This window comes from Hyaena hyaena, unplaced genomic scaffold (assembly GCF_003009895.1).
Source record: "Hyaena hyaena isolate Hyena2069 unplaced genomic scaffold, ASM300989v1 scaffold_1218, whole genome shotgun sequence".
Classification (NCBI taxonomy): Eukaryota; Metazoa; Chordata; class Mammalia; order Carnivora; family Hyaenidae; genus Hyaena; species Hyaena hyaena.
In genome coordinates this window covers 23,652-40,677 of record NW_024081850.1, presented here as the reverse complement: position 1 = coordinate 40,677, position 17,026 = coordinate 23,652, and the positions used below count along the sequence as shown (strand labels likewise).

Genomic DNA, 17,026 nt, shown 5'->3' with positions numbered 1-17,026 from the left:
TGGGGCCCCTTGTGTGCACCCCACTCTGCGTCACTGAGGGGCTCTGCAGCACCGCTATCTAGGGGGGTGGCATCAGTTTCCTTCCCTGGGGAAGGTGGGGAAGGGCTCCCCCTCAGGAACACAGTCCGTGTCTGTGGCTTACAGTCACGTTGGACATAAGGCTTTGAGAGGGAAGCTGCTAAGGAAATCAAGGGGGTTTAGATTCAACATTAAGCCCCAGGCGTGGGCCTGAGCACTTGCACCAGTCCTGGGGTTTAAGCCGTGTCCCACTGTCATTGCAGCTATCCCAGACCAGTATTTCTTCACTCCTGAGGTTTGCCGCCGGCAAAGATGGGGTAAGTCCGGGGACATAAAGCCCAGGTGTGCACCCCTGTGTTCTTAAACCCGAGTTAGTGGGTCATCCCCAGGTGAAGTCCTCTGCCCTGTGTACTTTCAGTTACAGCAAAGTGCCACATATAATCATGTTCATCTTCGTGTTTATTTCACCAAGAGGTGGATAAGCCGTACTGCCTCACTTCCCGACAAACGCCCATCTTCTCACGAGAACTTTCCCTTTTGGGAACTGAGGTTATTTCCTTACCAATCTTGCAGTAGATACATGAAACTGTCCCCCTGGCTTTGGTTATAGTAGGACAGTCGACATTTCAAGGCCTGCCCTGGTTTTACATTAAGAGAATGGAAATACCTGAGGCACCCATTTGGTGTTTGTTAATTGCTGGGCATGCCAGAGTCAGTAACTGGAAACTTACCATTATTTCTCAGAACTGTTTTGCCTGCCCTGAGAGTTACTATGGTGTGAGGCGGTGAAAACCATGAGCGGTGAAAACCAGCCCCTGAACACACACAACTTAAGGCCTTGAGACCATTTCTTCCGTGTAAAATTTGGCCCTCATGAACTAGAGAGGTCTGTCCTTGACACCCCACCTCTGTCTTGTCAAAACCATCTGATAGCACCACAAGGGGCCTGTAGAATCACTGAACCCCAGAGAAGAGCACTTGGGCCCAACCACTGGGGTGGTGCCAGGGCACAGTCCCCAGGTCACAAAGGTATCTGTGGCCAGGGGTAGGGTCCACATACAAGTAGCAGAGTTGGGCCAGCTGGGGAGCTTGTGGTGAAAGGGGGGCTGAGCATCTGCAGAGCTTTGTGATGGGGTTCCATGGCCCAATTCCAGCCCAGATAGCAGCCAGAATGTGAGACTGATGTGACCCGTCCTCTGCAGGTGCAAGGGGCTTCTGTCTCCAGCAGCTGCCTGCCCCTCCTGAGGGCCAGAGGTTAGCAGCACGAGGAGAGGGAACAGCCATCATTCACACTCTTTGCTCAAGGCCGTAGCACTCAAGAGTTTGGATTAAATTAGGACATGGATAAATCCATGAATAGGATCCTTGAGGATCACTGGGCTGACTGGGTTTCCCAGCCTGATTCCAGGGTTGAACTGCTCATGGGTCCCTAAAAAGTTTCTGGCTCTCTCCCTGGGATAAGGTGCATAGCTTCCTCACACAACTGGGTGATGCCTCCATCCCCACGCCAAACCTTTGTCTAAAGGGCTGCTTCACATGTAGGGACCGATGTGCAGACCAGGCCATGGGAGGACTTATGAGCAAGTACTCCCCGATTGTTTACAAGTCAGTCAGTGACTACAATGGGCCGCAAACTGTGTTCACCACTTTTCTTACACCCAACATCTCCGTGGCGCAGAATCCACATTTCACCACTGAAGAAATGAGAGTGCAGGGCTCACAGCCACAGTCTTCGTTGGGTACAGTGCCATTCCCAGAAGTGACCAGCTAGCAGAGTGCGGGGAGGGTGACAGAGATCCTGGTGTGTATGTTTCTGTTCCTCCTGAAGTGTCTGGGTTTAATGGGTGACAAGACAGTAGTACCTGCTGACTGATTCCTCGTCACCTTATCTCTCAGTCTCTGGGGTGGGCAAGGAGGAAGAAAGAAGGGTGTGATTCTAGGTAAGGCTGGTGGATTGGAGGGGGCTTTAAACAGGTGCTAAAGATGGCAGATCTAGGTTATCAAGTGGGAAGAGTTGGGAAAACTTATGCTTAAGGAGAACATGTAGCAAATGAACCCAAACCACAGCCTCAGGAAACAAGAAGCAGCAGCACTTGGAACAGTGCACAGCTCCCCGCAGCCCCTGTGCTAGAGGCGCAGCGCCTGCCCTGTGGTTCCTCCGGTGGCCCTGGCTGGGCCGTGCCAGGCTCAGGCCTGTTCTCCCACTGCTTCTCCGCAGGCTCCTCCAGAGAGCAGCCTGGAGCTCCCTCAAGGAAGCCTCCAGCCACGGACTGCCCTTGACTGCCTACCTCCCTGTAGGGACCAGGGATCAGGAGGAGGCCTGGCAGAACGGTCTCTTCACTTGATTTCCTTCTGACTGAGGCTGACTTGTACCTCTTAAACATCACACTTCTCAACTACAGTGCACACGGAGGCAAAACCCTACTTAGGAAGAACTCAAGAGTGTGTGTGTGCAAATGTGTGTGTATCTGAGTGTGGGTGGTTTGCCTATGGGTGTGCTTGAGTGTGTGCATACACCAGTGTGTGCTCATGTGTACGAGTGTGTGCCTATGTGTGCACATTTGCACTGGGTGAGGGGTACAGGGTGGCAACGGTCTCAGGTGTCACTTCGCTGGGTGCTCTGTTATCAGAGCTGACGCCAGTAAAATTAGGGTAAATTGCAAGCCTGGAGGCACATTTTAGTAAGCACCTTTCCCCTCCCCCAGCTTTACTCACAGTGGAGAATTAGGGCTTTACATCTGACCTGCAAGGAGCTGAGATATGGGTATGAGAAGGACTCTGGGTAGATATGAGCATGAGCTTTCTAGTCTGGATTCTGTCTATTTTCTGGGTGAGAATGCATTCTCCAGAACCCAAAGAAACAAATTAGGCTTTCCACAACAACCATAGCTCCACTCCCTGGAACGGATGTCCTCTTTCTGGTTGGGACATAGGCTGTTAAGTTATACACTGTAACTTTGAGGTATTCAAGCTAGAGTGAAAACAATGGAGTGGCTGCTGTTGTACATTTCAGTTCTCAAAGGTCACATTACAGTGATAGGAAATTTGGAGCTTGTTTCCTTAGCTTTCAGAAAAAGAAAAGTTAAATATAGTGTGCCCTTTAAAAACAGACACATTTTGCACATATGCACATTCATTACATTTATATGTATAGTGCATTTGCATTTGCTGGTGTGATTATTTCGTACCTCTCATCTTAATTCCCCACAAATATAATTATCATTTGATTTCCATTTATCAGTGATACAGCTATTTTTGACTATGATGTAGTTACTGTAATCTGTAGCTGCCAAATCTGATGTTGTAAAAAGAAATGATCTGTTCCTGACTTATTTTACAAGTCAGAATTCTACACTTTTACCTGAAGTGAGTGTGGGAGTGCCTGGGCCTCCTAATTCCCCATGCACAAATGTGCAAGTCATAAGACACAGCAGAGAAGCACCCAGTTGGCCTCAGTCCTCCCAGCCCTAGATGGCAACCCCTCACTCTGCATGGCCCTGTGGATGCCCTCCACACCTCAGAGTTGTTTGGCTATCTGGTTCTCTGCCGTCTTTTCAGGATCAGACCCCTCTTAGGTTTATAGCAAGGCCTTGAAGAATGATCAAGGCAGTGGGCCATGAACCTAACATCCATGTCACAGATGAGCTGGGCAGAGGAAGGCCTCAGCCATGGTTGTCCAGTCAGAGACTTTAGTCCTGCCGCTTCATCTGTCTGTTTTTGTTTTTGTTTCTGTTTTAGAGAGAGTGTGTGTGCAGAAGAGGGGCAGAGAGGGGGAGAGAGAGAGACAGAAACAGAGAGAGACAGAGACAGACAGAATCACAAGCAGGCTCCACACTCAGCACAGAGCCTGATGCAGGGCTCAATCCCATGACCTTGGGACCATGACCTGAGCTGAAATCAAGAGTTGGACACTTAACTGGCTGAGCCACCCAGAGACCCCTCTTTCCCCTTTCCCTGTCTTGACTTTCCCTACTCGCCCATCCCTCCATTAAACCACTGAAGAAGCCACAACTCTTCTGATCACATTGAATAGGCTAGGTGTGTTGCAATTTGCCTTCCTTAAAACACAGGAAAGCAAAACGATCACAGTGGATTGGCATTAGAGCAGTGCTCACACCCCAGACTGATCCTGATGTTACTGCTTCAAAACCAACCATCCCAAAGCTTAGTTGGCCTCCATACTTACTCTGCACACTGGCCTGCAGTTTGGATAGGGCTCTGCCAGGACAGCTCCACATATGGGGCATCAGCTGATGCCCCAAAGGCTAGGCTAGAGTCACAACACCCTTCAGTCCCCAGCTGACTGTTGTGCTCCTTTGCTTGGAACCTTCTCAGGCTCTGGCCAGACAGCCACAGTCTAGATTCTCTCACAATATGTGTCTGGATCCCAACAGAGATAGGCAGGAGCTGGGTACCTTCCTGACCTAGCTGGGATGCCACTCTGTCCTTTCCACCATACTTTCATGAGAAGTAGTCACTGAGCCCAGCCCAGGATCCAGGGCAGCCCGCCTTTGATGGGAGAGCACCGAGGAGCCACAGACATGTGCCTATGTTCGCCATGTTGTCAGAGCCCTCCAGCCCCAATCTCCTTTGCCAAAACACATTAATGATGAAAGGGGTGAGCCAAAACATACAGAACTGGGCTACTGTAGAGTTGTGTCAGGGGTCTTGCACAGAGGATGGGTGGCATACCTCAGATAGTATTCTGCAAGTGGCAGCAAGAGTCTCTGAAAAACCTATTACCTTCTAGGGCTTCAGTCTCTGGAAAAGCCAGAGACAGGATTCATTCCAGTGCGTTTGAGCCACTCTTTATTTTCAGTCCCACTTCTACCCCAAGAAGAAAGTGTTCTGAGGTTTGAGAGCTGCCACACCTTCCCAGCACATGACTGTGCACCTGGTACCCGTGCTGGCCAGTGTCCTGAGTTCTCATCTAGAGCTGAAACCTGCCTGTGATTAACCAATCACTGTAAGATACTCATCAAACAATGTGAAGTAAAAGCTTTCTACAACACAGACATGTTAGGCCCTAGACGAGTTACTTTAGAAAAAACAGGATCCTAGTAAGGAGGGAAGTTTGGGGCAAAGTACCAGGAAATCCTTTGACCAGAAGTGTTGCTCGATTGGGGAAGTGTCCCAAAGGAAGTGGGAGACAGCTGCAAGCGTGATGCATGCCCCGCCCCCAGCCTTCCCACTAGAGAACAGGGCACCTCCCTTTGTATGTCAGTCCCCCAGTTCCTCTCCTAGGACAGCCAGCTGGGACATCCTTGTCACTGCATCCACTAATATCAGGGAAAAAAAAGGAGTTCCTTCATTTGCCATAATAAATAGGGCTTTTTTCAAGCCCTTATTTTCCTCCTTACCCTGTTCTCACCATTTGAAAAGTGGAAGGTCACAGACTAAGGAAAGGACCTTCTGCTCTGCTCTGTAGTGTTCTGTACTGTTGGGAACAGAACGTCCAGGGCCAGCTCTGTTTGCTTTAACCAGCATGCCTTCTGTCACTGCAGAATTATGAAGTGAAGAGCGTCCTCGGAAAGGAGGTGGGGTTGTTGAATTGTTTTGTCCAGTCCATAACCACCCACCCAGCTAGCTGCGTTGGATTGGAGGAAATTGAGCTCCTGACTGCAGGAAGAGCCTCTTCCCAACACTGCCAGTTGCCATAGGAGCGTGAACTTTGTGATGCAGTCACGGTGGTGGTGGAGGTGGTGGTTTGGGGTAGTTATTTGTTAACTAAAGGCAGAGCAAATATACTGTATGATCTTGAAATGGAACTTAGATTTTTTTTCTGGGGCAAATGTTAGTAAGATAATTTTGTAAAGTATACATCAAAGTACTTTTTTCTACAGTTATATTTTATGACCTTTCTGCAAACTTGGGAACATGTTATATTAAAACTTAAATAAGCTTGGTCTTCACTTTGTATTTCATCTTAGGCAGTATTAAAACAGCAAGAAAATAAAATTCTGTTCATTTGTAATTTTTAAGTTTTTAAAACTGTTACCCATAAAGTATAGATAAGTTACCTGGTCTGATTATTGCCGTACTGGACAGAAAGATAGGCCTGTTTAATCATGATGGGTACTGTGCACAGAGAGCCAATATTACAGACTCAAGAGGAGTGATTGGTTATTGTTGGCAGAGATTTAAATTAACATGAAATGATTAATAAATTGTCTTTAGACAATAAAGATTTTGTTTCTTCCTTTATAACAGTATAATCATGATGGACCAAGGTTAATTACATAAGACAGACCTAGCAGTTCAGAGCAAGAAAGGGTGCCTAGTGCCCGCTCTAATTGGGGGAAAGGCTAACGGCTCTATTTGTCTCGATTAAGCTTTGAGACATTACAATGACTGGCAGGACTGCTGGTTTTGAGTAGCTTTTTGACTGTCTTCTGCATCTACTGCAGAACTATTATATATTTACACCCACTTTCAAAATCTACTGGAAGCTGTACCTAAGACTGAGAAAAGTGAAAGCAAAGTCCCATGAAAGCCAAAGAAGACTTAGACATGCTGTTGGGACAGCCTGAGCCCCTCCCCGCACCCCTCACCCCTGGAGCAGCCAACTGAAGTTAGGGAGCCCTTCGGCTCTTCTCTATCCAAGAGCCCCTAAATCAACTGCAGGAGTGGTCATCGAGCCAGCGTCCTCCCCAAGTCCAGGTGTTCTCTGGGAGAACCTTCCACCAGAAAGCTGCTAGCTTAGCACGAGGTTACCGGGCTTCCCCGATATTGGATAAATAGAACATCTGGAGGTGGACTCTGGCAGGTTTCAAAAGCAAAGCAGATGCCCTTTTCTAAGAGACTCCGTTCCCCCTCAGTGACACACACCTGGGTCCCGCGGCCTCCCTGGTGCCTTGCTGCACGCCTGGCACTGGAATGTGCCCTTCCCCAGCGAGGTCCTGGGGCCACCAGCATTCAGAAGTCACTGTGAATACGGAAATCGGGTGGTTTTAAATGCTTCTTTATTCTTACAAATGCTGTAAAAATTAATATAAAAAAGTGATCATGCTCAGTCTTTTCCTCTGACCTACGATACAAAGGGTTTGTCTGAAAAGTCTTTTTCTTTTTTCTTTTTTACAAATGTACCTTAGCTGCATCAACAGGAATAAGATGTAGAAAAGCTACCATTATAAAAATAATTTAAGGGGAAATAAACACCTATAGCTTCTCTTGAAGTTCAGTGGTGGTTAAGTCCAGGCTGTAGGCTCCTCCACTCGTGCGTCCCAAAGAAACTGCCGCCGGCGTCCAGGCGGGGCGCGCTCGGCTCCCGGGCCCGTCGGGTCTGAGGTATCGGTCGTTGGTGAGTCTCTCCCGCCCCCGGGCCGCGCGTTACCGGCAGTCGGTGGCCCCGGAGGCCGGCAGGAAGGGCGGACTGGGCAGCTGCTTGAAGAACTGCCGGAGGCCGGCCAGGTCCCGCGTGAGCTGCTCCACGCGCTGGTGCAGCTTCTCGTTTTCGGCCGACAGCTCCACCAGCTTCTGCTGCATCTCCTGGTTGCGCCGCTTGGCCTTGTCGCGGCTCTTGCGCACGGCGATGTTGTTGCGCTCGCGCCGCTGCCTGTACTCCGGGCTGCCGCGGTCCGGGCCCCTCTTGCCCGCGCTCTTCTCCCGGGCCGGGCCTGGGGCGGGACTCGGCCCCGGGCTGCAGCGCTGCGGTTCGGGCGACGTGGGCGGCGTGGGCTGCGCGGCGGCCGCCAGGCTCACCACCGTCTGCGCACACGCGGCCACCTGCGCCGGCAGCAGCGAGCCGGGCGCGTCGCCGTCGCCCCAGTCGGGCTCGCGCTTGAGCGGACGCGGGGCGCCGGTGCCCGGGCCGTGGGGACGCGCGAGACCGCCAGGCAGCAGCTCCAGGGCTCCCGCGGCGGCGCCCGCCGCGCCCGCCTTGTGGTTGCTGTTGAAGAGGTCGGCGAAGAGCTCGTCGTGGCACAGCTCTAGGGTGGGCACGGCGGCCATGGAGTCGATGTAAGCGCTGAAGTCGATGGCGCTCTCGTCGTCGTACATGGCAGGAGCCATGGCGCCCGGCTCGGCCAGGCTTCCTGACTCGCTCCCGCGTCCTGGCTTGCCCGCCCGGCCCGGCTCGTAAAAGGGCGCGGGCTCCGCGGGCCAGGGCGCGCCGCGCGCCGGGCCGTCCAGGCTGAAGAGCGCGGCGCTCATGGCGGCGTCGGGCCGGCCTCCGTGTCCGAGCGTGGCTGTCACCTCGCTGGGCCGGGCCCCGCCGCCTTTTCTAGCCCGAGCTGACGCACACGCCCCGCCCCGGCTCCAGAGCCGCGGGGGCGCCCCGGGGCCGCGGGGAGGGGGCGGCGGGCGGTGGCGTCCAGGGAGACCCCGCCCCGAGCACCCCGCCCGGCCCCGGAGCCGCCCCCGAGCCCCCCCTCTTCCCCGGCCGCCGTCCTCTCGCTGCCCCCACCCCCGCCGCGTCCGGCGCTGGAGGGGAAGGGGCAGCACTTCCTCCCCGCCCCCGGCCCGGCCCGGGCGCCTCTGCTGGGAATGACCCTCCCTCTGCCCGCACTCCGACTCCTTCTTTCCTTCCTGTTTGTTGGGTTTGGAGCCACTTCGCTCTTTGGAGCGGCAGTGAAATCAAAACCAGGACTTGGCTGCGGCGCGCGTGTCCCGGGCCGGTTCCTGTTGTCAGAGGGAGCTCAAACTGGGGGAGGGCGACTGCGGGACCGAGGACAGAGCGCGGAGACGTGCTCCAGCCACGGCTCCGGCCCTGAGGACCCTGGTCTGCGTCCCGAGCGGCGAGGAGGGCGCAGTGGGGGCTGCCTCGCGCGATTCCGGGAATTCGGGGCCCAATTTGGCCCTAGGGTCGAGGCTCCGGGTCGAGGGTCGGCGTCGCGGCCGGAGGCCGCAGGGACAGCGGGACGCAGCAGAGGGGAGAGGTGGGGTCACGACGTACGCTTGAGCGGCCGGCCGCGCTAAATGCAAGCGGCTCCAGCGCGCGCGGGCCCCGCCAGGCCCGACGGCCGGCTCGGACCCCGCGCTTCCCGCGAGCTCCCGCGCACTGGCGTTCGCGCTAGGCCTGCGGCAGCAGTGCCATCTTGCGGCGGTGCCTTGCTCCAGTCCTATTTTCAGTTCCTGGCTCTTTTCTCTGTGCTCGGTATTCCAAAAAGAAGTCCTTCTGAATCTAAAGCAGTTGGGTCCTCTTTAGGAGAACGAGATTTGCACGAGCAGCTCTGACAGAGTATTAAATTGCTAGCTCTTTATACTGTGAAGTGCGTGAAGACACAGTATGGATTGATTTTGTTCCTTGAGTTTCCTGCAATTTGGGGCAGGCATTTCTGGTCAACTCCATTTATTAAATCACTGCCCTTATTCAAACGTGGCCTCATTCTCACCTCAGTGCTTGGCTTCGGCTTCTCACTCACCAGACTTCGGCGCCAAACACCTAATGCTCCACAAACTGCTCTCTGCGGGCAGTTCCAGAGGTGATTTCTAATGAAGTTCTGTGGATGTTTTATAGATTTTCTACAAGGACAAACATGTTGCTTTAGAATCACTTGGAGGCCACATGATGTTTATGTTACACTATTGATTCATTTCCTAGGGTAAAACCCAGGGACACGTATAGTGTGGGCTCATGCATAAACAAAGAAAAGCCTAGGACATATATATGTCTTGGTTCTTATTTTTTTAGGAACTCAGAAACACTATCGAAGCTCTCTCCAATCAGAGGATGCAAAATGAATATACGGAGGAACCATACTCTTATGAAAATTATTCAGTGAGATAATTAGTAGATTCAAATATCAGATTAGGATTGAGTTTTAAAGGGATGCTAGGCCAACATTTTTAAAAATGTATTATGCATGTGGAAACTAATTTGACAATAAACTATTTGTAAAAAAAAATGTATTATGCACAAATAATAACTTTTAGATTTCAAAAAATTTTTCCCTTTTCCAGAAGGAGAGAGAGGGGTCCATGACTAGTAAACTATGGATTTGTTGTGACATTTTAGGGCAAATTAAAGGCTTTTCTAAAAAATAATAAAACAATCTAAAGTTGAAGGGATTTTTGACAGTAGTTCATAGTCCTTTCTTAAACATCTTCTCTTTCTGCCCTTTCCCAGCTCTACTATAAATTTACTCAAGATAAATACCTATTTGTTCATCATTTCTCATCGTTAGGGATCTGTTTCAAGTAATTACTTGAGCCTTCTTGAGTCTGGTATTCTGATGACTGCCGAAATGAAGGCATCAAGTAGGAAAGCATTCCTTCAAAACATTGGGAGCATTGGATTCCCATGTTTATGAGGCTGCACCTATGCTGAGCACAGTTGAGATATTCAGATGAAGTCCACTCCCTGTGGACTTTCTAAACACATTAGAAATTCAGGAAGCTGAAAATGCTTAAAATATGCTCTAGTATTGTTGAGCACTGTCAGAATTAGAAAGTCCATTGGAGTTCCTCCTGCACATTTATAACAGTGACCAGAACTCTGTTCTGATGAGAGACCATTTTTGGGTGCTTCCTGTGGCACAGGATGTGAACAAGAACAGGTCTCCTCCAAGTTAAAGTCTGAAACAGTGCAAATGTTCTGTGAGCAGTGCTATCAAAAATGTGAAAAGGAAGTTTCAAGAGAGACACTGTTGACTTCAGCGCCCTCTTTAGATTATTATTCTCAACTATCACATTAGATGTATTGTTAACCTGCCTTAGGCTTATTTTAACTTCCTGGTATATTTCTGCCTGTTTTGTCTCAGACAACAGTGAGATTACAAATACAGACTTTTTTCGATAAACCTTATTCAAATATATTAGTTTTGAAAAGGCAAGACAGGGGTTAAAGTGATGAAAACACAAGGTCCATGTGTGCTGGGGTCACACATATTTATGTATCTTATTAAAAACCTACTATGATTGGTAAAAATTGCTGCATTCACCTCAGCCCCTGTAATTTATGACAGCGAGCCCCCAGATCACAGAGAGCCAGGTATTTGCTTATGTGGGTCAGTTGTCCAAGCTGTCATGTAAAATTTGCTCACAATCCCACTAATAAAAACACAAAGGAGAGGCGGTTTGCCTCCCCAACCTGTTTTCTTGTGACGTGGACTTATCCCACGTCAGCCACACCTGCCTGTCTTCCTTGCCACAGCCCACCTCCTCAGCCACACCCTGGGTGGCACTTTGCCCACCCAAAATCAATCCATTTCGCTCATGGCCTCCAAGCAGTCTTTGAAGAGGAAGATATCACATTACTATGTTCCTTAGAATCTTCTGAAAAGTTCTTTGCTAAGCCAGTAGTGTTTCACTTTCTAAGTGTGACCTCTCCACTGCCCACTTTTTTCAATCCGTTTCCTACCACAAACAACTGACCCGTGACTCAACTTTGAATAGCCTCCAGACCTGCCTGGTGCCCCATGTGTGACGCTGAGGGCTCTGCTGACAGGGCTCTTCCTCTGCTGCTTGGCTGGCCGCGTCCTTCCATCAACTCTCTAGCCCTACCAAAATGGCACCTTTCTGTCGCCTTCTGTGACTTTTTTTTAGCCAAACTAATCATTTCCTCATCTGGCTTCTCAGAAACATACATCCCACATATTGCCAATTATTAGATGTATATTTTTCATATTTTGTTGACATTGAGATTCATACGACAATCAGCATCGGCCAACGTGTCAGTTGGGGTGTTTGTCATTGTTTGCATGGGGTGTCAGGCTGGGAGTGAGTCCTGGGAGTGGTGACAGACAGTGTGCCTTTAAGGGATTCCACATCAAAAACTCTCACGGTGGGGGGCACCTGGGTGGCTTAGTCAGTTAAGCGGCACTTTCGCTTAGGTCATGATCTCGCAGTTCGTGGGTTCGAGCCCCGCGTCGGGCTCTGTGCTGACTGCCAGCTCAGAGCCTGGAGCCTGCTTCAATCTGTGACTCCCTCTCTCTCTGACCCTCCCCTGCTCACGCTGTCTCTCTCTCTCTCCTAGAAATAAATAAAACATTAAAAAAAATTAAAAAAAAAAAACAAAAAACTCTCACGGTGGAATGGACAGCAATGTTGTGGAAAAGAGCCCAACCATCAATGACAATTGAAAAGTGATTGAGAGGAGGAAAACGGTGAATGTGAAGTGTAGAAATGTCATAAGCCATGTACCCGGCTTATATTTTCCTGTTGACATATGCATTCATGTGATATATTATTAAAATCAATGTCTGTAGGAGACTAAGTTCTTTATAAGAGTACAACTTGGTAATTTTAAGAAAATGAGAGGAGCCAAGTCCCTAAAAGTAGTGGAGTAGGGAATACCAGGGATCTCTCCCTCCACAGCAACAACTGACAAACCTGTCAGAATTAACTTTCGTAGAAGTCTAAAGTCTGGCCAGAAACTTGGGAGGAAAGCACAATGAAGAAAGAAGCCGCTCCAGTGCCAGCACACAGCGTGGTGGCATTTTACATTTCCCGCGCGCTGTCCCCGCCCTCCGCCTCGCTGGCAGTCAAGCAGACAGCTCCAGGTGTGGCTGCAGTGCCAGACGGAGCGATTCAGACTGTTCTCAGTGAACTGACCGCCTGTATTTGGATCTCTCCAGTGACCCCCTGAGGGACTGCAGCAAGGGGTGGCATTTGCTAAAAGCAAGTAGGAGCAAAGCTACCGGCTTTAGTAGCCTAAGACAAGTGAAAGAGACCAAACCCTGGGGAAGGAAGATTCTGTAAAAGGAGATACCCAGGGGAGAAGGGCTCTACAAGCTCCTGCATATTCCAGGAAATCAGGAAGTCCGCAGGCATGCACCGGGCGGGCTGCATACGCAGGACCGGAGAATACCCCCCGTCTTTCACTTCTGGCTGAACTTCATGCTCCACTCATTCAGGAAGTGAAAGCTAAGGCAGAATTAATTTTAAAAAGCCTAGCTAAGCATTAAAGGAGTATCCCAACACACAATCTGCAAAAACTAAGAGTGTAGAGTGTGTGTGTGTCTGTGTGTGTGTGTGTGTGTGTGTACATATACATACATACTTCTGGCTTCAGGCATTTAAGGTAACCATTAAAATAAAGGCTATATTCATGAGTCAATCAACATGATACATGACATCAGTAACAGAAAGGATAAAAACCATATGATATTTAAACAAATTTAAAAAAAAAAAAGCTTTCGGGGCGCCTGGGTGGCTTAGTCGGTTAAGCGTCCGACTTTCGCTTAGGTCATGATCTCACAGTTCGTGGGTTCGAGCCCCGCGTCGGGCTCTGTGCTGACTGCCAGCTCAGAGCCTGGAGCCTGTTTCAGTCTGTGACTCCCTCTCTCTCTGACCCTCCCCTGCTCACGCTCGCTCTCTCTCTAGAAATAAAAAAAAAAAAAAAAAAAACCTTAAAAAAATTTAAAAAAAAAAAAAGCTTTCTACAAAGTACATCCACTCATGATTTAAAAAAAAAAAAAAAACCTCAACAAAGTAGATTTAGAGGGAACATAACATAATAAAGGTCTTACATGAAGAACTCGCAATGAACACCATACAGTGGGGAAAAATGAGAGCTTTTCCCCTAAGGCAGGAATAAGACAGGAATGTCCACTCTCACCGTTATTATTTAACATAGTGCTGGAAGTCTGAAGCCACACTATAGTCAGACAATGAAAAGAAACAAAAGCCATGTGAATCACTAAGGAAGAAGTCAAACTTTCACTATTTGCAGATGACAGGATACTATATATAATTACTGCCCATATTTTCTTCTAGGAGTTTTATGGCTTCAGGTGTCACACTTAGATCTTTAATCCATTTTCAGTTTATTTTTGTGTATGGTGTGAGAAAGTAGTCTTTTGCATGTATCTGTTCAGTTTGTTTTGCATCCTGTCCAGTTTTTCCAACACTATTTCTTGAAGATACTGTCTTTCCCATAATGTATATTCTTGCCTCCTGTGTCACAGATTAGTTGCCCATATAAGCATGCATTTATTTCTGGGCTTTCTTTGACACTCACCATAGAAATATTTTTCTAGATATGTCTCCTGACACAAGTGAAACAAAAGCAAAAATAAACTATTGGGACTACATCAAAATAAAGGCTTTTGCACAGCAAAGGAAACCATAAACAAAGCAAAAAGTCAACCTACTGAATGGGAGAAGATATTTGTAAATGATGTATACAATAAGGGGTTAATATCCAAAATATATAAAGAAATTATACAACTCAGCACCAAAAAAAAAAACCCCAAAAATCTGATTTAAAAATTGGCTGAAGACCTGAATAGCCATTTTTCCATAGAAGATAATAAACAGACACATGAAAAGATGCTCAACATCACTAATCATCAGGGAGATGCAAATAAGATGTCACCTTACACTTGTCAGGATGGCTAGAATCAAGAAGACAAGAAAAAACAAGTGTTGGCAAGGATGTGGAGAAAAAGAACCCTTGTGCACTATTAATGGGAATATAAATTGGCGTAGCTATTGTGTAAAACAGTATGTAGGTTCCTCAAAATTTAAAAATAGAGCTACCATTTGATCCAGTAATTCCACCACTGGGTATTTACTGAAAAAAAAAAACAACACTAATTTGAAAAGATACATGCATCTTTATGTTTATTGCAGCATTCTTTTTTTTTAAAAGTGTGTTTTTAAATTTTTTTAAACATTTATTCAGTCATGAGACAGACAGAGCATGAGTGGGGAAAGGGCAGAGAGAGAGGGAGACACAGAATCTGAAGCAGGCTCCAGACTGTGAGTTCATGGTTTGAGCCCGATGTAGGGCTCAAACCATGAACTGTGAGATCGTGACCCGAGCCAAAGTCAGATGCTTAACCAACTGAGCAACCCAGGTGCTTCCTGCAACATTATTATAACACAAGTGTCCACTGATTGATAAATAAATAAAGAAGATATGGTGTATACACACACACATGCGCACGCGCACATGTGCCCACAGGCACACTCACTGCAATATTACTCAGCCATAAAAAAGAATGAGACCTTGCCACATTTGTAATAACATGGTTTACCCATTAATGAAACAAGTTGGAGAAAGACATATTCCATATAGTTTCACTTACATGTGGATTCTAAAAAAACAAATAAACAAATGAAAAGCAGAAACAGACCCATAAACACAGAGAACAAACTAATAATTGTAAGGGGGGGAAGGGTGGAAGGATGGACAGAATGGGTGAAGGGCAGTGGGCGACACAGTCTTCCAGTTATGGAATGAATAAGCCTTGTGGATAAAAGGCACAGCACAGGGAATACAGTTAATGGTGACACTGTAGCTACACTTGTGAATATAACACAGTGAACAGAGTTGTCAAATCACTATGTTGTACACCTGAAACTCGTGTAATATTGTATGTTAACTCTACTTCAGTTAAAAGAAATACAATTTAGGGACACCTGTGTGGCTCAGTCAGTTGTGTCTGACTCTTGATTTCGGCTCAGGTCATTATCTCATGGTTCGTGAGTTCAAGCCCTCTGTCAGGCTCTGCACTTGATATTCTGTCTCTCCCTCTCTCTCCTCCCATTGTGCTTGCGCACACAACTGTTCTCTCTCTCTCTCTCTCTTAAAATATACAAATGTTAAAAAAAATACAATTAAAAATTTTTAAATTCTGGATAGATTTTTAAATAATGACGATGAGAAAGTTAATATATCCAACTCTATACATACCCTGTGATCAGTATTAAAATTCCAGTGGCATTATGTATGGCAAATTTGTATAGAACAACAGAAGGGCTTAGGGGCACCTGGGTGGCTCAGTTGGTTAAGCGTCCGACTTGGGCTCAGGTCATGATCTCATGGTTCGCGGGTTTGAGCCCTGCATCAGGCTCCCGCGTCAGGCTCTGTGCTGACAGCTAGCTCAGAGCCTGAAGTCTGCTTCAGATTCTGTAACTCCCTCTTTCTCTGACCCTCCCCTGCTCACGCTCTCTCTCTCCTCTCTCTCTCTCTCTCAAAAATAAATAAAACATTAAAAAAATAAAAAAGAAAAGAAAAAACAAGAGAGTTTAAAAAAAAACTTAAAAAACAAAAGAAGAGCCCAAATAGCTAAAGCAAAAATGAGGGGAAATAAAAACCCAAAAGGATCACACTTCTTGATTTAAACTATACTAGTAAGCTATAGTAATTAAAATAGTATGGTACTGTAATAAAAATAGACACATAAGCCAATGAAATAGAATAGAGACCCTAGAATTAAACCCCTGCATATATGGCTAACTAGTATTTATAAGGAAGCCAAGAATGTCCAATTGGGAAAGGATTGTCTCTTCAAATAATGTTGGGAAACTGAATGACCACATACCAAAAAATTAAAACTGGACCCCCATTTTATGCCACTCATAATAATTAACTTGAAATGGATCAAAGACTCAAACATAAGACCTGAAACCATAAAACTCCTACAAGAAAACATAAAGAAGACCCTCAACATTAGTGTTGACAATGCTTTTGTGGACATGACACCAAAAGCACAAACAATAAAGGGAAATTTCCACAAGTGGATTATATCAAACTTAAAAGCTTCTGTACTGCAAAAGAAACAGTGGACAAAATCAAAAGGCAACCTCTGGAATTGGAGATAATTTTTTGCAAACCATGTATCCAAAATTCAAAAAGATCTTATACAACTTAATAATGTTAAAATTTGGTTAAAACAGAGAGGAGAAACCAAAGTTAATTTTTTTCAATGAAGACATCCAAATGGCCAACAGGTAAATGAAAAGGTGCTCAACATCACTCACTACTCATCAGATAAATGTAAATCACAACTACAATGAGATATCACCTCACTCCTGTCAAAATGGCTATCCTCAAGAAGACAAGAGATACAAGTATATCTTGTATCCACATAAGGATGTAGGCAAAAAGGGAACACTTGTGCACTGTTGGCAAGATTGTATACTGGTTCAGCTATTATGGAGAACTGTATGTATCTTCCTGAAAAATCAAAAATAAAATTACTACTTCTGTGTATATATCCAAAGGAAATGAAAACAGGTTATAAAAGACATATACACACCATTGTGTTTATTGCAGCATTATTCACAATAGCCAAGACATGGACACAACCTAAGTGTCCTTTAACAGAGAGCGGATAAA

General features: G+C 47.1%; 2 protein-coding genes across 4 annotated transcripts in view; one reads left to right on the top strand and one right to left on the bottom strand.

Moving 5' to 3' along the window:
* Positions 1–6,203, top strand: part of SPIDR (scaffold protein involved in DNA repair) — a 338,790-nt gene extending 332,587 nt beyond the window's left edge. For all 3 annotated transcript variants that reach the window (XM_039222923.1, XM_039222926.1, XM_039222924.1), the window contains 2 exons: positions 282–335; positions 5,523–6,203. In XM_039222923.1, the coding sequence (XP_039078854.1) occupies positions 282–335; positions 5,523–5,678 (210 nt within the window). In that variant the 3' untranslated portion in view covers positions 5,679–6,203. The remainder of the gene's footprint in view (positions 1–281; positions 336–5,522) is intronic.
* Positions 6,204–7,247: 1,044 nt separating this feature from the next.
* CEBPD (CCAAT enhancer binding protein delta) lies at positions 7,248–8,290 on the bottom strand. The gene has a single exon (XM_039222927.1). The coding sequence runs from the start codon at positions 8,167–8,169 to the stop codon at positions 7,348–7,350; it is 822 nt and encodes a 273-aa protein (XP_039078858.1). The 5' UTR covers positions 8,170–8,290; the 3' UTR covers positions 7,248–7,347.
* Between the last annotated feature and the right edge of the window lie 8,736 nt (positions 8,291–17,026).

Bases quoted from the DNA above. Each gene is read 5' to 3' on its own strand.
- CEBPD (XM_039222927.1), bottom strand. From the start codon at position 8,169: ATGAGCGCCGCGCTCTTCAGCCTGGACGGCCCGGCGCGCGGCGCGCCC.